We start from the raw sequence: 22,801 nt of genomic DNA, 5'->3' as shown, positions 1-22,801 counted from the left end.
TAAGTCTGATTGTAGTTTTTACCTCAACAGAAAATGAAGGACTTGCAAGAATTTCTCCATTGATGCATCTCTAAGCATTAATCAGATTTTATTAAAATCCAAATGTACTGAAAGAAGTTGGAGCTTTCAATTTTGACGCATAAGAAAAATGTATTTTTTTCCCCCCAGTAAAAATATTTTACTGGGAAGACTTGTGCATCACGATGTACAAATCTAGCCTGTCCTGGTCATCTCATGCTCCAAAACATCCATGTGTATTTTAGGATTCTTTGTTTTTTCTTTTACATTCAGATGCATTACCATTTACAGTTCAAAAGCTTTAACTCATGTTGTTAGAAAGATCTGGGGACTTTGCGGGTGGGGGGGGGGTTTATTGTGGTTGACGCAGGATTTTGAGAAGGATTGCTGCTGATTCAGTTTGTTTTAAATGCAGTTCTAAATTAGCAGTATATTTCTACATGCAAGTTAAAGTTAGGTCAGAAATTTGCTGTTAAATGTTTACATTCCCTAACTTCTCTTAAGTTTCACAACAGACTTGCATTTCTTCTGTTTAGTGTGAGAAATGAAGATTTGAGTTATGGTCTGAAGGACTCCAGCTTGCAGTGTTTACTTTTTATTTAGTTGGTCTGAATCTAGTTTCTTGGTTGCACATCAATCTTTCAATGCTCCAGTTGAATTGTGCACGAAGAACTTTCCTTAACCAAATATATATATTTATAATTATCTGGTTTCTGTGCTTATTTATGCATCTAGCTGTGTTGTGCTGGCTTGTAATGTGTTTCCAGCAACGTTGACTGGAAGTGCAAAAGAATCTCAGCTTGAAAAAATGTTTTTGCTTTAAAATATGTAGTTTTTGAAGTGTTTTAGTGTTGTAAAAGCAGTTTCTTAGTTCTCATACAGTTTTGTGAAGTTGAACCAGTGTTGTAAATACAGCATATTTAAATATATATTTATTGTGTCTGTGTTACTTGTAAAATTCTAATTTACATTAAGATATGCGTTCTGTTCTGTAAAAACCTCTTGGGTTTTAACGGACCAGTTGGGTTTATACTGAGAATTTCTCACATGTAGATTATTTACTCTTTGGGTGGCCTACTAAGGAAGTTCGTTGTGTATTTTTAAGGGGCATCAGAGTAAAGGGAGCTGAACACAAACGCACACCACACTTTTAATTTTATTTTGAAAAAAAAAAGACACCATAAATCATCTTCCTTCCTTGTCACAATTGTTTCACTTTGCATTGATATCACACAAAAACATTGAAATTGAATCAATACAATTAAAGGAGTTGTATGTATTTTCCTTTAGATGGAAAACACTTATTCATAAGCAAAAAACATTTTGAAGACTTGATCGAATAGTTAAATACTAAAACCGAGTTAGTAAGAGAAAAACCACCTGCCTTGCTGTTATGATGATCTCTGGGGTTTTATTATTAGAAAAGTCATTTTCACACAAGTCCATGATACATTTAAACTATATTATTATTTTCTTTTATGTGGAATTTAATTGTTTTAATGTAAATAACACTTAAAAAAAACATGTCTGCTCAACGGTACATCCATGATGATTTACATCCATTGTAACTGAAGTCATGATGCTTAAGCCTGAAAATATTGTAGGCTTTGCCAACAACCTGGTTATGCATGCAGTTCTTTGATTTTACTGAACAAATTCTGGTTTAAGGCTCATATCCCCTTTCATTATATTTTACATGGCATTTAAACCTTTACAACACTCAGTCTGGCTGAGTATGTTAGCAGAGCTATTCCTCCATGTCCACTGTGGACTCAAACGTGTCGCTGACTAGCTGAGTTTGGTGAAGCTCAGTGAAAGTCTCCCCCGTCTCACTGCGCTCCCTCTCCTCATTAGACGTCGCCTCCTCCATCACGGCATCCTGAGAGTTTCCGACGCCTGGAGACGAGTCATCGTTGGCGGCTTGCTGGCTGGCGGCCGGCTCTGGGCTGCACTTGGCGACCTGAGCCTTGGTAGATTGAGTGGCTTCACTCTCATCAGGATTTTCGTCGATTTCCTGCACGATGAGGTTTCTCAGCTTCCTCTGCCTGGGATTGTAGTTCTCTGTGCGTTTGTGGATCTGAACGTGTCGTCGTAGATGTGCCTGCAGGATGGGAGATGTTGAACAATTGGTTCAGGTGAACTTTACTGTGTTGAAAAACCAGGCCAGAAGTAAGGTGTTACTTTATCTGGAGGTAAAGGAGTGTTTTCTGGCTTCAGAGCCTGCCAGGCATTTCCAATTTTGATTTTTTTCTCTCAAATCTTTATTTAGACCCTCATCAAGTATTTAAAATCCACATTCAGTGTGAAGTTTTGCTTTTTACAGCGCAGAGAAGAGATCTTGATAAATCTTTTGCTAAAGTTAGATATCTGATCAGTAAATAATAATCTGAATGTTTACAAGTAGTTGACTACAGGTTAATAATTCATTCTATTAATGACTATCATTCGATTTTCAGGTTTGTTATTTTGAGAAGAAATTAATTTTTTGAGTGTAGATCTCATTTTAATTCTGTTAAAATTTTCTGTTAAAATATCAGACTTTTTCAGACTCAAATTTGCAGTCATTCATATTCATTGTAAGGAAAGAAGGAAGGAAGGAAAGAAGAAGGAAAGAAAGAACACAAGGAAGGGAGGAAAAAATAAACAAGAAAGGAAAAAAAGAAGAAGGAAAAATAAATCATTTGATGTTGCTAATGGAAGAAAATCTGGAAATAAAACTTTTTCCACATTTAGTGCAGGCTGTAGGAACTCTGTAAAGTTATTGAATGCTACGTTAGTTTTATATGTTCTGTTAATCTATTTCTCTCCTCCACAGCTCACCACTGTAGTTTTCTTTACTTTTAAATGTAAACCTCCCATCTGTGTTATTATGTCCACCGAACAGCCGTGTCTCTCTGAGTTTAATCTACAAGCCGACCTGTCGGGTGAACTTGTAGCCGCAGTCGGTGCATTCAAACTTCCTCATGCCTCTGTGGCGCTGCAGGTGAACACGTAGCTGCTCCTGCGCTGAAATAGAGTGAGAGGAAAGAAAGAACAACAGTTGCCACTTTTTTTAATGATACTCATTTCCTGAATAAGATTGATGAGGATGTGTGCTCTACCTTTGAATGTTTTGTTACACATGTAACAGCAGTGCGGCCGCCCCTCCTCATGCTTGCTGGCCTTGTGGCGGAGCAAAGCGCCTTTCTCGGTGAAGCGCCAATCGCAGATGTCACAGCCGTAGGGTCGCTCGCCGGTGTGTGTACGGTGGTGCTTATCCAGACTCGCTGGTGTTAAAACACACACATTATCACTCAGGCTTTATTTATGAAGGAATTTGCCAGTTTCACCATGTCTAAATTCATCTAAAGCAGGGGTCCCCAAACTTTTTCCTGCGAGGGCCACATAAGTGTTCCCTTTTGTGGTTGGGGGCCGGTCTGTCGAGGGGGGGGGGGGGGGGCAGGATTACGGTCGACGACATATTCGCGTTTTTAGATCGGTTTTTACCCACAATGCAAATGGAAAAAACCGTCAGCGAAACGGTGACTGGGACTAGTATATATTCCATTGAGGAAAAGTAAGTTTCACATTTGCTCAAAAGCCCCCTGGTGGTTGAAGAAAAATCCCCATATAAACCGGAAAAGACAATATATGAAAAAAAAACACTGAATGCTCTCTGGTATGAGGAGGCGGGCCGGATCCGGTATTGTTCAGGGGGCCGGACCAAATGAGGTGGTGGGCCGGATCCGGCCCGTGGGCCGTAGTTTGGGGACCCCTGATCTAAAGCTTTTGTTTTATGGAGCAACTGGAAGCCTTCCTTGTCATCATCCTAATCTTTAACTCCCTCCAAAGATTGTATCAGAGATTCACAAGTAGAACTCTGTAGATGTATCATATCTCTGAGCTAATTTCTAACTTTAAAGACAGGAAGAACAACTGCTTAGTCGTTCCTGTCACTTCTCACTGCATCTGTAGCTTTCAGTAAAGATGGCGGCTGTGCAGCCCTGACCTTGCGTCCTGAAAGTTTTCCCACAAAGGTGACACTGGTAAGGTCTCTCGCCGCTGTGCACACGGAGATGCATGTTGAGGTTGTTCTTCTGGGAGAAGGCGTGGCCACATATGTTACACACAAAGGGACGCTCGTTCCTGTGAAGCAGATCAAGGACGACGATGAACGGAGAAGTTTTGGTCTCTGGTAAAAAATGGGTGGCTGGTAAAAGCTGCAGCGTTTCTACCTGTGAATGGCTTTGATGTGCATCTGCAGGCCATTTCGACTGGAAGCTCGATGGCCGCACTCCTCACACACAAATGGCTTTTCACCTCGATGCTTGGCCGCTTCGTGGACGCGCAGCTCAGTCCGAGTTAGGAAGGTTTTGGGGCACTGTGGACACTAAACACATCGTTTTATGCTGTTAGTGTGCTGCTTTTATTCCCTGGACAATTTTGTAGACAACATGCAAATGATGGTATGATTAAGAAAAGAGTTCTTAGGAAAGCTTGTAACTGCTGTTGTTTAGTTATTTACTTTTAAAGCAAAGTTGTATAGTTTGGATCACAGAACCTTCATCACTCCATTCCAAGTACTCAGTTTTACCGTTCTAATCAAATACAAAGTTTACCAGTTTACTGGTTTAAGGTGACGTATCACAAGGTCTATACTCACTGCATGTGGTTTGGGATGTCCATGGACCTTCATCAGGTGCATCGTCAAGTTCTTCTTGTACATGAACTGTTCGTTACATGTTGAACACTTAAAAAAAAAAAAGAAAACCACCGTAATAAAAATCCTGCTTTATTATGCAACTTGTATACGTAAACGGCACCTTGTGTGGCATCTCTCCTGTGTGGGAGACGACATGCACTCGCAGCTCTTCCTTCGTGTTGAAGCTCAAGGAGCATGTGGAGCAGATGTATGTCTGAAATGACAGAATCAGAAACGGTGACACAAATACGACCAGAACCGCCCTGAAAAGGCTCTCTGTGTTCACTCACTGACACTCTAGCGCAGCCTCTGCTCTCGTGCACGGACAGATTCTCCTTCCTGAAGTACCTCTTTCCACACTTAGAACAAGCAAAGGGTTTCTCCCCTGTATGCCTCCTGCAGGATACAGAAGTGAGAGTCTATTCTCTCGACAGGACTCCCTGGAGAATAAACATATTCACTTTGTACCTGTTGTGGACTTTGAGGTAATATTTGCTTTTAAAGGATTTCAGGCAGACAGGGCACTTAGCTGAGCCTTTGTTGGAGCTCTCCTCTACGCCATCATTGCTCTTGCTGTTGTTTGTTTTACTCTGGAGTTTCCGTTTCTGCGCTGCAGATGAAGGCGGCGTTGCAGAGCCGGACTCAGCCGGAGGTAAATACTCTTCATCTGTGTCATCAATGATACCTTCGAGTTCATCATCACCTGCCTCCTCCGCCTCGGCTGCAGTTCCATCTGCTTCCTGGCCATCACTGCCAGGATCTGTGTCGATTTTCACCTCTACTACCTGCAATCAAATCAACAAATCAGACGCAGCTAAATATTTAGGTTCAGTAAATGCATGCATGTGATGGATATTTTTATAGAGTTTGTGGCATTACAGATGTATTCAATGTATTTAACTGGGATATTATGTGATGCAGCGAGTGAAGTGAAAGGAAATGATGCATGGTTTTCAACTTTGTTTGAAAATAAAAATGTGAATTGTGCAGCTTGGACCAGGTAAGACACTTAGGGGAAATGAGTGGAGCTAAATACTTAGCAATCCTAATAAAGAGCCTGTTAAAGGCTGCAAAAAATTGAGACCTTCAGCAGTAAGAATGACCCTAAACTATGGCTGGGCAATATGGCTTACAGATAAAATCTCCAATTTTTATGACTCTATATTCAATTTCTAATTTTAAACAGTTTTTCCTTAAAAAGTACAAATGAAAATAAATGTTACAAATTGGCTTTTGTTTCAATCATTCCCTCTGTGAGTTGACCTGAATTCAAAATCAAAATAAATTGGAGCTATAAAACATGCTTGTCAAAAAACATGGTAGTTCCTGAGTGGGCTAACATCTCTCTCAACTATGGAAACCCAAGGATTGTATTCTTAGGGAAAAAAATCCAGATTTTCCAAAAATGTAGTGTTCAAAAACAGAAAATTTGATTAATCTATACAATTGTTTAATCACCAAGCCCAATCTAAACATACAGCAAGAGCAACAATGGAACCGTTTAGATCAAAGCATATTCAGGCATTGGAATGGCCAAGTCAAAGTCCAGACATGTACCCAGTGGAGATTTACAGATCCAACCTCACTGATATAGAGCAATGTAGCAAAGAATTATGAGCAGATATTAAAGTTTCTAGATGCCCAAAACTGATGGACACATTTAAGCGCCGTAGCTGGTTCTGCTGCAAAGTTTTGACTAAAGAGGGAAGAATACAAACGGAAGGCTCACTTTAAAAATGTTTTTTGTGCAAAAAAAAAAAAAAAAGAAACCCATGTATCCTTTTCCTTCCACTTCAGAGTCGTGTGTATGTTTATGTACTGTACCTCAGACTCAGCAGCTGGTTGATCTGATTTTACATTTTCAGCAACACCTTCAGACGTCTCCTTCTCCACAGGAGTGAGACCAGCTTTGGGATCCAACGTGGGGCTGGCATCAGCGGTCACCAGCCTCTTAGGGCCCTTCACTACTCGACCAGAGCGTGTGGTGGTGGTGGTTGTGGGAGCAGCAGCAGCATCCACTAAGCTAAAACTGCCTGCAGAACTGGACTCTTCTGCCAGGACCATCAGAGAGTTCTCCTCCTTGACAGCATCTGTCTGACCTTTTTTGGGTCGACCTCTTTTCCGCTTCAACGGGACGGGGTTTCCGGAGTTTACTTGGAACTGCTGACAGAGGGCGAGGGCTTCAGGCACACATAGGCTGGTTGCTGCTTGCTGGACCTTCTGCAGGTTGTCTACTTCCAGCTTCAGCTCTCCACTGTAGACAAAGCTCAGAAGCAGCTCCAGGCCGTCGCTGGGGCAACCCTGCAGGTCAAACTCTGTGTGTTGAGTGGGGTTTGAGATGGACACTTCAAACAGATCACTGAAGCAGGCGAGGACGTTGCAGTGAGCCTGGTAAAGCACCCCATCTCCCAAGTTAAGCACAGCATCACAGAATCTCCCTGCTGCCCTCTGCTGGTTCAGGGAGGAAAGGACGCGATGAGCATGACTGGTTTGGGCACCAGGCATCCTCTCTGCTTCGCTGCAACCACAAGAGGATAAACGTTTAACATGTGGTATCATCATTACTGCAACCCAATGTTACAGTTCTTTACTTATACTGATATAGGATGGCATTTTATAAAGCAACAATCAAATCAAGAGATTTAATCCATCAACTTAATAATTTTCTACATTAGATAATTTCTGAAACAATATTGTTTTGGTTAATCCCTAAAAACATCATTTTCCATATCATACTGTAAGTAAAACATTTGCAATAACTTGTTTGTTTCTTCACTTTTCAATTTACAATGTACACAAATGGCAGGGAAATAAAATTTTTGAGAATATTACACCTACAGTGCCTTGTACAAATATTCATAAGCAATGAATTTTTACCATTTTTTCTAATTTGAAAACCCTCAAACTGTAAAGTTTTCCTATTGTAATTGCACGTGATAAACCAACATAAACTACTTTTAGTTCCACTCCAGTCCTCAAGGGCTGCTGTCCTGCAGTTTTTAGATGTGTCAGAGGTACAAAACACTGGAATGAAATGGCTAATTATTCTATTCAGGTGTGGTGCAGCAGAGGCACATCTAAAAGTTGCAGGGCAGTGGACCCCCAGGACTGGAGTTTGACACCTTGCTATAGGTGAATTTTGCTTTACAAATCTAATTTTATTGTACATGCAGGTCAAAAGGTTCCAATACTGGTCTGTCTGACTAGAGAGTTTTCTGTCACATGTTTTTATTATTGCATGGCTTGTGGGAAAAGGCTCATGGTGCTTGTTATGGCTAGATTTGTGGAATGTACTACTACTATCAATTGTAATGTCGACAGATTCTCTGCAAATACATTTAATTGTACGGTACATACAGAGTTACTATGTCTCTCTTGGATTTATTTAAATGCACCGATATAAAGAAAACTGAATACACAAACACTTTTTATATTTTTAACTATATAAATAATAAAAACCATGTTTATTTTTCCTTCAACACAGTAAGTCACCACTCTGTGTTGACGTATCACATAAAATCCCAACAAAATACGTTAAAATTTGTGGTAATAATGTGAGAAAATGTGGAAAAGTTCAGGAGCCATAAACATTTTGGGCACTGTGCTTTCTGTACTGCTAATATATTTTTGAACCCACTGCATATATTTCCAAATTAATATATTTGTAAAAATGCACATTGAAAATTATTGTTGTGATTTAACATTACATATGAATTACTAATAACTAAATAGTATCCTACACGTCAAAGCACTCATATAGTCTATCAACTGGCTAGTATTCAGCAGTGGAGTTGCTTAGGAATAAATAGACACCCTTCCCAAACTGCGCACCTCCACGTTTATTTCTAGCACATACCTTTAAAGACGCTCCCTTAGCGCGTAACGCCTCAAACTGCGAGAACCGGACGCCTGTATCTGCAGGACGACATTTTTAGCCAGTTTTAGTCAGAAGCCTCTGTTATGCGGCATATATAATGCGGACAGCTAAGCGAAACAGAAAAACGTAGCTACATTAACCTTCTTTTCTATACTCGCAGGCCCTAAATGTAAAAGGAAGAGGATGTGACGCCGTTTAACTCCGGGAAAGTTTTTTATTGCTTAGATTACATATTATAAAAAAAAACCTCATCCAAAAGGCGTTCATTGCGATTCATGCTTCTATAGAGAATCTCATTTTAGCTCATGAGAACGCGCAATTAATCTATTTTTCCGTTTATCACTTTTTATTTTCAAATGAAAACACTCCTAGAAAGTTTTTGACGGCCATATTCGACGTTAATCGCTTCGTTGCCTGACAACCAATCACAACAGCGCGTTGATGTAGTGTGGGACATTCACACACGCAAGTTAGCCAGCTAGCGGCGGCTAAATAGCATAACTCCTGCCCCTTAGTTTATTTACGTTTATGTTTTATAAACTTTGTCTATTTAGCAGGCGTGAGAGGTGTTTTTGTCATAGCTTGGCATCGTTTTCACCGTAGTGGGTGGTAAGTTAATCTTTTTTTTTTTTTTTTTTTTTTTTTTTTGGAAAGCTTTAGCTTCAGGCTAATGCTACTGTGCACTGGTTGTGCTCCGTTAATGTTAGTAACTATTAATTCACAGCAAATTTAAAATATAGGATGTTTAGTGGATGCATAGCTCTTTTATTTGAACATTTTTATGTTAAAAACTAGCTCAATTACGGTTAAGTGTGATTATCTTGCCTCCTTAAATGTTTTGCAACTTGAAGCTAGCTGAGGCTAACTTGCTCTGATAGTAAGATTTGTAACAAGGTTGACAACTTTATCATTTGCAGTAACTTCGGGCTCTTTCTGGGATCAGTTATAAAAAAATATGTTAGATAAATAAAACCAAGTCCGAATAGGAGCACTCTGAGAATAATAAATGGCACACATAGTTGCCATGTTTAAGGTGGCTGAAAGATTCACAAACTCAACACAGATTCAGAAGCTCATGAAAACCGGTTTTAGCCGCCCGTGATCTTTGTCTATATTTTGTTTATTTTTAAAACAACTTTAGAAAGGTTGTATGATTAAAAAAAATCATTTAAAACTGATGAAGTGTTAGGAAACTTATATTTTGGAGTAACTTATTGCTCTCCATTTACTGTAAAGTTGTGACAGAGAATAACACGGCTTAGTTTAAAATATTCTTATTTAATATATATTTCTCCTTTTATTACCAGCATAATTGCCAAACATCAACTTAAATAATGATTTTAAAATCTTGAACCTTATATTCTAAATAGTCATGTGCTCAATCTGTTTGTTTGATTTTATATATAAAAAAGTAAAACAAAGATTGCTACTGTCCAGCATGGCCAACAGCAGTATGCAAAATATTTTTTCTTGAATGCATTATAAAGAATGAGATTTATATAAGCAGAATTGGTAATGTTGGAAAAAAAAATGTGACTCACTCCAGAAGAATTAGTGCGACAACTGTTTTTTAAAATATGATTTTTCACTAAGTAGCTTCTCTATCTCTTTACTTTCAGGCTCTCTGCTTTGAATTGCCTCTGTAAAACATTACTGTATGTTTATTACAAGATCATGAAGGTGAACAAAAACATCCAGGTAAAAGGTAAACCTCAAAAATGGAAAGATGTGAGGAGCAAACGGTGCAGATCCTCCGTCAAATCCTCAGATCTTAATTCTAGTGCTGTCGTGGTCAAGATGGTAAAGGAGCACCAGGCATCTACGAAGAAAAAACCCTCTGTAAAGAGGCTAAAAAATAAACCAAAAACTGTCCATGAAAAGAAGAAAAACTTTCCATTTGGATTTAAGAAACATGAGTTTCAAACTAATGGGTGCTCAACATCTGCCTTGGATGACGAAATAGAAGACCTTCCAGACTTTACGGAGGGTTCTGAGTCGATTCATATAAATGGTATGGAAACTTCAGAAGAGTCAGAGGAAGTTCCAGGGAGCAGACTGGAGGGGGAGGCTCTTCATCACTGTGCACAAAGAGGCATCCAGCAAAACCGTGCAGTGTTGGTCATGCAGAAAAATCAGGTATGCTTCACCAAAAAAATCCCTAATTAATTTATAGGTACAACTCAAAAAACTTCTGTATTTAAGCATCCTGTTGACCTTCTTGCAGACGCTGTGCTTCCGTGGAAAATGCATTGTGACCTGTTTGTACGGTCGTGTTGAAGTGATGGGATTTACTATTGATGAGGGTCAGAAGTCGTACCCCCTGTTTTCCCCAGCTTCACACTGCCCGCTCACGCTCAGAGCACTGGGACACACTGATTACGTCAGAGATGACAGAACAGAGGCTTCCAACATCCTTGAAGATTATCTTTCAGCAGGTAAACTGCAGGTCTCCTGTGAGAATAAGCTAGCGTTTAGAAAAACGAAAGATGAACCCGTCAGAATTTCCAGTCTCTGGTTTGACCTCAATAAAGAATTTCTGTTGTTTACCTTTTAAAACCAATTTTGATTTCTCTTTTGGAATTACAAAAGAAGAAGATATAACAATATTGTTTTTTTGTTGTTGTTTTAAATCTATTAAAGTTGCAGCTTTAATAAATAATAAAAATAGCTAACTTGGAGTCTTCTTGTCTTAACAGCATCCAGATCAAACAGTATTGTTTTCAGCTCATAGTAGAACTTGTGTACAGTGCGTTCGTTGACAGAAACACAGTTGGATTCTTGAGCTTCTGACTTGTCAGTTGCTGGTCAGACTCAAAATCTGCTGATTCTGGTCAAAAGTAGATTTCCTGCTGCATCTGAAAGTGGGGATTTTCGTCATGAGTATCAGCGCTGTTGATTTTCCTGAAACGGTTGGGCCGTTTAAAGCTGTTTCTCCCTAGGCGAGGCGGGTTTATTCATATAGCACATTTTCAGCAAGAGGAAAACTGAAAGTACCTTACATGATTATGCCCTAAGCCATTTGAACAGTTTTTTTCTTCTTTTTTGCAGCATCACGGAAGAAATTGGTAAAAAAGGTAACGCCAACATCATCCATCATCCTCCTGGATCCTTTAGATACTCCTCTGACACGCTTTCTGTCGAGCTTTACACACCTTAGTGAACTGTTCAGTCCCCCTGTGGTAAGCTAGTGGATATTTTTATTTCTTATTTTATGAGATCATGTAGACTTTTGGGCATGTTAGAAAAAGTTTGATATAACTAATGATTCTCTTTCCTGTGGATTTGCAGAGTGAACTAATGTCGACTGTTCTTGATACCCCACTGAACGGTCTGGGCGTGATTCCACTTGCCAGCAACATCGAGGGACTGAAAATATCCAGGAGCTGCAGAGATGCTCTCAGCACAGTTATCAATGCTTGCAAAGGTGAGCATCTACATGTGTTGGATCTGTGTCTGACCTGGTCCTTTTGGACTTTCAGACACAGAACACAAATGCTCTCTGAGAAATCTGTTAAATTTTGTTGCAGCTGAAGGTTAAGTTTGTTTGAAAAACTCTTCACACTCATTTAAAAAATATTTATCTCACCTTGGAGATGCATTTTTTTCAGATTCCTACTTTTCTTGAGAAAATGTTGAGTTTTTGCTCAATTTTTCACTGTATTCTCTTTGTTTTGCCTTGTTTTATGCATTTTGCCTCTAACTGTATCTCTTTAGATGCAAAAACTTCACAGGTGATGAGTTAATACACACATTTAGATTTTGACTGTAAAAGTTCAAATTTTAATGTGATTATGTGTATTTATGTAATAAATAATGAGCTTCATTATGATCATGTCTTCTTTTTATTTTGGTTTGTTGTTAAGGAGATATAGACGGTTGTGCTGTTATTCTTGTGTATGGGGTCAAGAATGTGGGCAAGTCAACATTTATCCGGATCCTCATCAATACGTTACTGAATCAGTGAGTTCACACAACTCATGCTCAACTTTTTACGTCTGATAATTTCTATTTAAAGGTTTACTGTGTTTATAACATTGAAATCAGAAGATGACTGTCATGTCATGTTAATTACAGTACTTCCAATGTGGACTACTTGGAAGGAGATCTTGGTCAAACAGAGTTCACCCCTCCTGGTTGTCTGTGTTTGTCGACTGTCAAAGAGCCACTTCTGGGTAAGATTTTCTTTTCTCCACTATCTCTTTTTGCTTGAATTAATTTTTGATTATTCTTTGTGTTCCTCTTTACTGATTTTCAACATTAAACAATGTAATTTAGCCATAAAAATCACCTAACTCAAGGACCACAGGACCTAGCAACAAATCTATTTCCAATAATGTAAATTAGAGCACTCTGGCTGTGATGCATTTGGCTTCCTAAATTCTGCTGAAGTCCAAAGTAAGAGCTTCAGTGCACAGCCAACATGCCTCAACGAAAAGTGCAGAAAATTTAAGATATGTATATTTGGAGATTTTCCAGTGTAAATGGAAGATCCAGGCTCTTTTCCTGTATCAGAACATTTTCTGGGTTCAGTCTTGAGGCAGCCATGTTGAAGCATCTTCCTCACTGTTTCGGACGTGCATTTTGGATCCCGTTTTAGGCATTCATGACAAGTCTAGACCTGGGAAATGTTGCTTTGATTCTAGAATAGAACCCAGTTCTACCACTTAAACTTTGGAAAACATCCAGTTGCTTATCTCCTAAATTTACCACTGAAACCTTAGAGGACTTCTGTCACTTTTTGGGATGAATGTCTGCCTTTTATAATCAGAATTTTTCTTCTTTTTTTTTGTTAAATGGCTGATTTTGCAGGCTGATTTTTTTTTTTTTTTTTCCTCCCTCACGTCCCGTGTTTTCTCTTTTTACTATTTCCTCTGGCGCCTGTCGGGCTGTGAGGCCTCAGAACAACTATCTCCCCTCTCCCGCTCCCTCCCCCTTGCATTGTTGCGTGATGCATGGTTGTAACTGAAACTGCAATTTCATTGTCTTTGTGACAATGACAATAAATTCTTCTGATTTTACGATTTCAGGGATTATCTTACAATAAATATGGTAAATTCACCCATTCTTCATAGAAAGGTTGTCTTTTCCACATTAGAGAATATTCAAGTTGTACCTTGTAACTAGGATAAATTTTTATTTTATTTTATTTTTTATTTTTTTGGTGTTATTGTACTCTTCTATGGCCACATAATCTTTTATTTACCTCCTTTATTGACTCAGATGAATTTTTTTTTTTTGTTTTGTTTTGTTTCATTAATTAATTTATTAAATGTTTAAAAACTTGCCACACACTTACTGCCCCTGCGGAAAACTGGAAGTTAATCAAACCCAATGAACATTTAGTCTGGTTCATTAGGACCAAGACTACCAGGCTTTAATTTTTTTTTATTTTTTTGTCTTATTTGTACTTTAAAAAGTCTTACAAAAAAGCCACCAATGCAATATGTAGCCAACTGAGAAATGAAAACCAGTACGTGTGCGAATGAAACCGTTTCCAATATGGATAAAAAATGTCTGTCCAGGGCTAATAATCAAGGAGGGACTTGTGAACTCACCTCCTGCTTCTTTCCAGGTCCTCCATTCACACACCAAGTCACCCCAGACCACATGATCTACTACGGTCAGTCTTCATGCGAGACGGACTTAGACGGATACCTCGAGTCTCTGAAGTCCTTATGGCGCAGGCGTCCACAGAGCAGAGAAATACCCGTCATAATTAACACCATGGGCTGGGTCAAAGGTCAGTTCAGGCTCCTCACCATACTGACAACGAAACACTGTTAAGTTCTCGAGCCACATTAAAACCACGTGTGTTTGCAGGATTTGGGTTCCAACTGCTGGTGGACCTGATCCGCTTCCTGCCCGTCACTCACGTCGTCCAGCTCAGCCATGGAGTCTCCACCCAGTGTTCTTCCCTCACGCCGGACTTTCTGAGGACGGCACAGGGTTATCAGACGCACCCGACCACTCAGACCGCCCTGGACGAGTTCACGGAGAGCCACTGCCCCCCCAAAACGTACACACACCTCCACGTACAGTCAGAGTTTGAAGGCGTGGCACGCCAAGGGACGGCGTAAGTACAATATAAATTCTACACGGAGCGACTGGGGGACATGTCGAGGCGGCTCAGTAACCTCTCGATGTATTTTACAGAACACACCAGAGGTCGAATGAGCACAGAGAGTTGTTGTTGCTGGGTTACCTGAGTCAGCTGCAATCTGATGACTCTGGACCAGTTAGACCACTGCACACCCTCACCCCATACCAGGTAAATTATTAGAGATGCACCAGTCCTTTAATAGCAGTGTTGATCTGTCTGATTTTGGACACATGACTTAAATTTACAATATTTTACAATGTCATAAAGATCAGATCAGTTTGTCTTGCGCATCACAATAACGATGAAAGGTTTTATTTCCTTTTTACCATTTTTGTTTGTAGATGCTAAACACAGTTGTTGACTCTCCTGCAGGTACCTAACACAGCAGTGGCTTTGGGTGTTATCCACTGTGAGGTGGCACCCTCTCACATGTTTTACGCCGTCAACGCCAGTCTGGTGGGACTCTGCTGCTTGGCAGAGAAAGTAACAAGCAAAGGAGGGCCCGTCATCCTGTCCCAGGCGACGCTTTGCCCATGTGTGGGGTTCGGTATGTTTTCTATCTTGACTTTTTACATTCGATGTCATTTGGGCCTTCTTGATTTTGACAAATCAATAGAAGTTGAAGGCTTAGGTTGTGAGTTGAATGTCTGTGTCATATCTTCCAGGTGTTCTTCGAGGTATTGACACGGCACGAGGTCTGTACTTCTTGCTGACTCCTGTAGATCCCTCCGTCCTCAGAAAGGTCAACTGCCTCCTCTTGGGGGCGATTTCTTTGCCTTCGTGCATCCTAACTGAACAGGTCTGCTGCCGGTTCATTCAGCGTACTTATCAAAGTAATGCATGCGTGTCTGTATTTGTTTTAACTGATGAGTGTTTCTCAATTTCAGCCCGGCTTTGAGAGCGAGATGCCATATGTCACTGCAGACTACAGCTTCGATCTGACTGGTGCAGGGAAGATACGAGTCTTCAAGGGCCTGATGAGGCCCAGTCTGATGGGAGTGAAGTGACCTGACATAATCAGTTTATTAGCCTTTACATTTCTTGACTTGTCTTGAATCAGACTGGTCGTCGCTGAGCTGTGAATGTGCAGAACTGAAGTTGAGTTGCCCTGCAGGAGGCGTTCACTGCAATCTTTTATAGTGAACATTATCTCTGGCAAATTCAGGTGCTTGGATAACAGACTTACAGTTGTCTACTGTACCTCTGGAAAGGAGTTATAAGCTGCTGCGTATCTCATGGACACTGATGTATAACATGATACCTTCTTTTAGTTTTTGTTTGTCACATTCCTGATCTTAAAAACCTGCCACATAATAAACAAAAAATACACTTTCTGCTGAGACTTCGTCCCTATTATTTTTGGATCAGTCATCCAACTTGTTAGAAGTGATCATATTTTATAGTTAAAACCAGATATTTCTGTACAGTGTATCAAAACACACATTTTCTCTGTCTCATATCAAACAGACAAAATATTTCCTATTTTAAGTCACATAGGATTACCAAACCGGTTAGATACCAGAATGATCAGAGGTTCTTTCTTATTGATGCCACCCATTTTCCGAAATGTACCAGTCCCTCCTGCAGCACATCTGCCCCGCAACATGATGCTGCCACCTCCATATTTCACAGTTGGGGAGGTGTTTTAAGTCTTGCGAGATTTGCAAATCACTGAATTTCGACATGGGAAAATAGGAACTCCCAAGCGAGACGCAGTTATTCTCACTTCTTCCTGAAGGGGGCAGCAGATATTTTGGTTTTGTTTTGTTGCTTTTAAACTGCAGCATACGTTAACTGACTCAAACTAGGCCTGAAGGGCAGGAAAGCCTCAAGAAAAGGAGTTGAGACGCCATTCTGAAATATTAATGTAGAATAGTCCTGCATGGTCCTTTTTAGGAGGAAGCTGAGACTTTTATTTTGTTGTCTTGAAAATAACTGATGAAACAAGCACTCAGCACAGAATTGCTAATATAAGTGGACTGTTTGAACAGCCCCATCTGCCCCCTCGCTTCTCTTTGTTTACTATTCACCACTCCTTTATTGAGGATGGGTGAGCACAAATACATTTTGGAGGAGCCTTTGTTTTGGCTTTGTCAGTCTCATATTTTCCACAAAGATTTTATGCAAACCAGATTGAAAATCCAGCTGCAGGGGTGTCATTAAAGATAAATGAATAGTTATGACAAATATCCATGTGTTCAATTTCCAAAGCACAGTCTGATTATTGTTTTGAGTACTCCATATTTAAAATAAGGATGATTTTAAATTCTAGCAACTATTATGTCAGGAATTACAATTTGTTATTGTGAGTCAACTGCAGATGTTATGATGGAATTAAAATTAACAAGAAAAACAGTAAAATTCTACTGACAGAGTTCCATACATTCAGTCATATTTACCCTTTTAATGATGCATTTTTGTTTTTCTGGGTTAAATTTATTTTATTTTAACAAAAAAAGGTGGTTCTAGCATTGAGAAACTGATGGACAATCTGTAGATAACAACCCCCAGCTTCTGTGGTATTATTTTAAATTATGAACTGCAACGCCCAAATATTAATCTAGTCGTTCCATCATTGCTTTATGTTTTTTTTGTGCTGACCTCCACTTACTTTTCTTCAATGTTGTCAAAAACTAAAGATAAACTACAAATAGCTAAATATACAAGTAAAAACAATAAGTTAACAGGCAAATTAAATAGGATCTAAATGAAAACATAAAAAAATAAGATTATTTAAATGAAAATATGAGGGGGAAAAAAACCCTGTAATGTGTTGATACCTTTTACAGGTAAGCAAAATATGAAACAGCTTAAATACTGATTGTATTTAAACTGTTCATCTTTAATTCTATTTTTATTTTTATTTTGTAAATCTGTCAAATATTTACAGTGGGATACTTGTTTTTGGGGGATGGGATCTCTAGCCTACCTTTTATTAATGTCTTTTAAATTGGTCACTAGGATTTCCAACCAACCAGAGAGGATCGTCATCACCTGTTCACAATCTGTAGGTCATTAGGCTGCTCCAATTATCCATCCTCATAAGGCCCAAAGGGGTTTTAATTGATTTTAAATATGTGGTGATTTTGGCATGACAGTGAAGTTCAAAGGTTCACCATTTCCCCCTTTTATATTTCATAAGACATAGTGCGTGCACAGAATAACTGAATGTTCAGTGGGTAGAAGTGTATAACCTGAATGAACCTCCGCTCTTGGCCACTAGAGCGACAAAGCAACGAGTCATTTTGAAAGCCCAGTCAGTGTGAATGAATGGAGGAGAGCCGGATGGTCGATCGGAGACTCCACAGAGCAAACTAGGCTTCACTCTCAGCTGTGCGCCTTGCGTAAAGTTGCTGTAAGGAAATCATTCCTCAGAGCTGCGGGTTTAAAGGCCACCGGACAAGATTTTCGTCCTCTAAATCCCATCATTCCCATACAGACCGAGCTTCACCAGTTGAGCTTTATTGTTTCCCCCCTACCAACGTCGAGGAGCTCTCTGCTTGTTTTTCCTGCAACAGGTTATTTACCGCTGTGCGCCGCGTCCAGCCTGCAGCCCTGATCCCCAGCGCTGGTTAGTTCAGGTAACTTTCTGCTGCTGTGTGCGAAGAGCGATGCTTTTCTTTGCGATCTGAGCTGCATGCAGCATTGTGCTCCACACCGAGCCGAGCTGGTCTGAACCACGCAACCCGAGCCCACCGATCCGTCTAGTGTGGTAGCAGGAGCGAAATGAAAATGGCCCCAACAATGAGACAGCCGAACAAACAGTAGAGTCCGATCCGTGTGGAGCTTCGAAACGCCGACAAAGACCCGAGAAGTACCTGGTTGTTAGGCGGCGGAGGAGGAGGAGGGTTCTGCAAGGAGGGATTGATGGTTCCGAACAAGTGGAGCATGAATTCGGTTCTGCACAAATCGCCTCCAAGGAGCTGGCTTGGGCTCCGGTTAAGACTGAGTGAGTAGCCTACGTGTTTGTTGCATGTGTTGGTGTACCAGTTGGACACAGTGGACAGGTCAGCGTGTTAAAGTCAAGCTTACTTAAGTTACTTGGACCAGGGCAATTCTCCAGGATCCAGGGTGGGATCCACCAGTTCTGTGTGGCCCGGATTCCTCTGGGCATCATGGTTCTTATAAGTTTTCGTGACCAAGAGTTTACCAGACTGACTACAAAGTTTTCAATCCAGTTTTAGACATTTCTCCTGTAAATGCAGGAATTCTGTCAAGGTCATGCTTTGAATACAAACCTTGCTGGACAGTTTGTAAGATGGATGGTTGAGGAAATGGATGGATGGATGGATGGATGGGTGGATGAGCAAGGAAATGGCTGGATGCATGAGGAAGGGGATGGCTGGGTGGATAGATGGGTGAGCAAGGAAGTGGATGAATGAGAGGACATGGATGGATGGATGATAAAGTGGATGGATGGATGAGCACAGAAATGGGTGGACATTGAAATTGGTGGATGGAACAAGGTGATGGATGTTGGATTGGTGGACAGATTTTGGGATAATAGATGGACAAACAGCGAGGTGGATCTCGCATTGATTTTCTGACAATGTGATGGGATATTAAGTCTGGAAATGGCTTTTTCCCTCTTTTTCTTTCTGTACTTGCCCAGATCTGGAAAATGTTAAATAGTAATTCCAAACTTTTCCATGAACTTTGCTCAGGAATTCTGAAGCATCAAAGCTAATGGCTGGATTTGGCAACCTTAAGCAGTCATCCAGTCTTGTGTAAAGTCAGAGGAGGTAGGACAGGCTGATCTGAAGTCCTGCCCTGGAACAACATTCAGATGATGGATCTCCACTCTCAAGCCCAATCCCATTGACTGCACTGTTTTTCCTACTCCTCTCTTCTCTCACAGCTATAGTTTAGATTTATCCAGTCTTCCCCTGACTGCTTCTGTTTTACATATTCAGGTAGTAAGCAAAATACATGGCACAGGTAGCCAAAGTACAGTAGTTCTAAACAGCGAAGCACAAAAACTCATAACTCAAAGTTTAGAATCTACAAAAGGATAAGAGACAAAGATTTTCTTTATCTCGTCTTCAAAGTGCTTTGCTCTATTTGCCTGATGGTGCATGTTCATGCGTGATGCACGCAGTGCTGGCAGTTCATGGGTTCATGCAGTAAGTAAAGTAAGCACAGAGTTTAAAGTTTAGCGGTCTTAATTGGTTGAGTCTGGAACCCCTCAGTGTTCCAGGCCACCGGAGTCTTAAGCTTGTCTTAAACACACAGGTCTAATCTGGGACCAGATGTCTTGTCTGGTCTCTGTTTTCCTCTGAAAAACAAGGAGCCCAGGCCAGAAATCTCAGCTCTGTCTGCTGTGATTCGTTCTCAGGACAATTAAACCATTTTGCTTTATGAATGATGCTCCAACAGTTCAAACTGTGTGAACTTGAGTCTGGGAATGATAAAGTTACAAAGGTTTAAGTTACCTCAGATCTTTAAAGAAGTATGCCAACAAATGTGCTGTTTGTAGTGTAACCTTCATCTCAAAACATTTTTATATATACATACATGTAGAAAAAGTTACCATGTTCATATGTTAAAATGCAGTTTCCTATGTCTTTTTATTTTATTTTATTTTTTTAATTATTTCAGCCAAACCTCCTTACCTTGACTTCTTAGACCAACTTTCATTAGAGCTTTGCCAAAGTATTCACATCCTTTAAACTTTTTCACATTGCTAACTTAGTTGTATTTTATTTGGATTTTGTATAATGGATCAACCCAAACTAGTGCTTAACTGTGAAGAGTGTTTGTTTTCATCCCCCCCTTTTTTATTCTGACGCACCTGAACAAAATCGAGTGCAGCCGCCTTCATAAAATTTAATCTCAGGATAAAAGGAGCTGCTCCTTTGAAGACATCAGAGGTTTGTTGAGATTATTAGTGAACAAACATCACCATGAAGAGTAAAGAACACAGCTGACAGGTCAGGGATAAAGTTGTGAGGAAGTTTAAAGCGGGGCTAGATTAAAACAAAACAACATAGAAATAGGAATATCCTTTAATATCTCACTGTGGAGGAAAATCAGGTGCAACAGCAGTAAGTTTGAGATTCACACAAAGGTAAGTAAATTTATACAAATAAGGACAAGACTGTAGAGTAAGGGCACATTTACAACATAAGATAAATAATACTGCACTGTTTCTAAACATAGCTACTTGGATTATGTGCAGCTGAGTAAGATTTTTAAAGAGAAAAAAAGTCTTCAAAGTGCAAACATTTCTGCAACAATGCAATTCAAAATGCTTTATGTCATAAACGTATAAAGCAATAAACATTACATTTTGTCAAATGCCATCATCAAGCAACTATACATCAAATATACATCTTAATGTATATTTGATGTATACCTCGATATGTTCCTCCTAAACCAGAAGACTTGAGTGGATAGTAAGTATTTAAATAAGAAATTAAAAATCTATGCAAATGACAGCAGAAATGTTTTGAAATTAGAAACTGGGCAGCAGTTATGTTGACACCGAGTCTGATTCTTAAGTCTTGCAGCTGCTGGAAGGAAGGATCTATGTTGATGCCCCTTTGTGCACTTACGATGCAGCAGTGCTTCATTCACTATAGGAGCTTTGCAGTTCAACAACCGGTTGATACATGTGATGGAAGACATTGTCCAACGGGGACCTTAGGATGTTTGCCAGGCGTCTTCTGTCTTTCAACGCTTCCATTGGGTCGAGGGGACATCCTAGCATAGAGCTGGCCTTTCTGTTGACTTTATTTTAGGGATGACGAGATCCTCTGGTCAGGTGGGAGAATCTGTTGACAGGATGTTTCCTAGTGATTCAGATTTGGTTTTTGAGCAAAAGTGAAAAGATGTCAAAAGAAAGCATTGAAGATGAAAAATTGAACTTTTTAAGCCTAGATGCAAATTGCCATGCAACCTGAAAATGCCATCACTGCTGTGGAACATGGTGGTGGCAACGTTATGCTATGGGGACAGGAAATTGGTCAGAAACAATGGTTGGAGCTAAATCCAGGACAGTTCTGGATGGACACCTGTTAGAGGCTGCAGAATATTTACGACATGGGATGAGATCCACCTTCCAACGGGACAACGACCCTAAAACGTACAGCCAGGCCTTCTGTGGAGTTGAATTGATGCTTTGTGTTGGTTTATCACAAAAAATCATAATGTGATACTTTGAATTCACATAAAGTGCATACAAGATTACAGCTATAATGTGACAAACTGAAAAAGGTAAAGAACTATAATCGCTTTTGGAAAGCATTGCAGATTTACCCGTTCACCGGGAAGTCAGTTTCCTGAAAGTCTTCTCTCTCTGCGCCATATAAGGATGACCTTACTGAGTTAACTCTAAAGATGAGGTCAGTTCTATACTCGGAAACAGCCATCGGCAGAGCATTTATTGCATTTCATATCTCAATCTTGATCTGGCTTGTGAAGGACCCAAATAGAAGTAGAGACCGGGCCAGCTATAATAATGACAGTAAGGTGGAGAACTGCTGTGAGATGGACACTGTGAGATTATTCTCTTAGTGGAGTTGCGTGGGACTTAATCTTTATAGGCTCGTCAGTGCTGAGGGAACATATGGAGAAGGGTTCAGTCTCTCTGCTGGAGACTGGTGTAACGTGGGCGTGTGTGCCGTAGTGTGTTTGTTGTATATATGTTAGTGATTTTTAGCCTGGCTCAAGGCCTGTTGGCGTTCTAAACTTCCTTGTTTGGACTGTCTCTCCATTGTTTCATTGTGATTTCCTTTCTCGTTCCCCTCTTTGCATTTCTCTTCCTGATGCCATCCCAGGTCACAGTTTTTTTTCTTTTTCTTTTTTTCCCTTCAGCTTTCATAAGTAAAATTCTCAGTCTCATGCTATGCTGTGGCATGTTCTAATATGGATTTTGCACGAACACAATTGTTCTGTGAAAGCCTTGATCTGCCCTCAATCTCATTAACACCAGTGACCCTGGAGACGTTTTCTTTTTTAAATTTCTTGTTTGAAATCATCCAGTAGAGTGCTCTGCATTTCTCCACAGTCAGAACTGGTCAAAACTGACTCAGTAGTGTTGGTCTCCACCTCTTGGTTAAGTGTAAAGCGTGTTACAGTCTATAATTAAGTATATTCATGCACTTGCACAGTAATCCTCTCTATT

The 22,801-nt window shown here is 40.0% G+C and overlaps 3 protein-coding genes across 4 annotated transcripts in view; 2 read left to right on the top strand and 1 right to left on the bottom strand.

Moving 5' to 3' along the window:
- Positions 1 to 1,156: 1,156 nt before the first annotated feature.
- On the bottom strand, positions 1,157 to 8,645 carry LOC106936020 (zinc finger and BTB domain-containing protein 48-like). Of its 2 annotated transcripts, XM_015016793.1 has the most exons (12): positions 8,556 to 8,645; positions 6,524 to 7,217; positions 5,403 to 5,484; positions 5,168 to 5,309; positions 4,990 to 5,095; positions 4,821 to 4,913; positions 4,661 to 4,747; positions 4,233 to 4,387; positions 4,007 to 4,143; positions 3,120 to 3,284; positions 2,936 to 3,024; positions 1,157 to 2,119 (listed from the first exon to the last, which is right to left on the bottom strand). In XM_015016793.1, the coding sequence occupies exons 2-12, from the start codon at positions 7,202 to 7,204 to the stop codon at positions 1,766 to 1,768; spliced, it is 2,091 nt and encodes a 696-aa protein (XP_014872279.1). In that variant the 5' UTR covers positions 7,205 to 7,217; positions 8,556 to 8,645; the 3' UTR covers positions 1,157 to 1,765. The 2 variants fall into 2 exon arrangements, with proteins under 2 accessions (XP_014872279.1, XP_014872278.1); XM_015016792.1 differs by having other exon boundaries at positions 5,168 to 5,484.
- LOC106936021 (polynucleotide 5'-hydroxyl-kinase NOL9-like) lies at positions 8,578 to 16,013 on the top strand. Its single transcript, XM_015016795.1, has 13 exons — positions 8,578 to 9,185; positions 10,196 to 10,712; positions 10,801 to 11,011; positions 11,625 to 11,755; positions 11,865 to 12,000; positions 12,440 to 12,536; positions 12,651 to 12,748; positions 14,149 to 14,316; positions 14,397 to 14,649; positions 14,730 to 14,844; positions 15,049 to 15,223; positions 15,342 to 15,475; positions 15,564 to 16,013. Exons 2-13 carry the CDS (start codon positions 10,251 to 10,253, stop codon positions 15,681 to 15,683), a joined length of 2,100 nt encoding a protein of 699 aa, XP_014872281.1. The 5' UTR covers positions 8,578 to 9,185; positions 10,196 to 10,250; the 3' UTR covers positions 15,684 to 16,013.
- Positions 16,014 to 17,678: 1,665 nt separating this feature from the next.
- The window catches only part of LOC106936018 (pleckstrin homology domain-containing family G member 5-like), a 56,840-nt gene continuing 51,717 nt past the window's right edge, over positions 17,679 to 22,801 (top strand). The window contains exon 1 of the mRNA XM_015016790.1: positions 17,679 to 18,625. Coding sequence (XP_014872276.1) covers positions 18,544 to 18,625 — 82 coding nt within the window. The 5' untranslated portion in view covers positions 17,679 to 18,543. The remainder of the gene's footprint in view (positions 18,626 to 22,801) is intronic.

This window comes from Poecilia latipinna, unplaced genomic scaffold, assembly GCF_001443285.1.
Source record: "Poecilia latipinna isolate Pla-1442-1.1 unplaced genomic scaffold, P_latipinna-1.0 Scaffold2063, whole genome shotgun sequence".
Taxonomy (NCBI): domain Eukaryota; kingdom Metazoa; phylum Chordata; class Actinopteri; order Cyprinodontiformes; family Poeciliidae; genus Poecilia; species Poecilia latipinna.
Note: the sequence above shows the minus strand (reverse complement) of the source record. Positions and strands in the feature narration are given on the sequence as shown.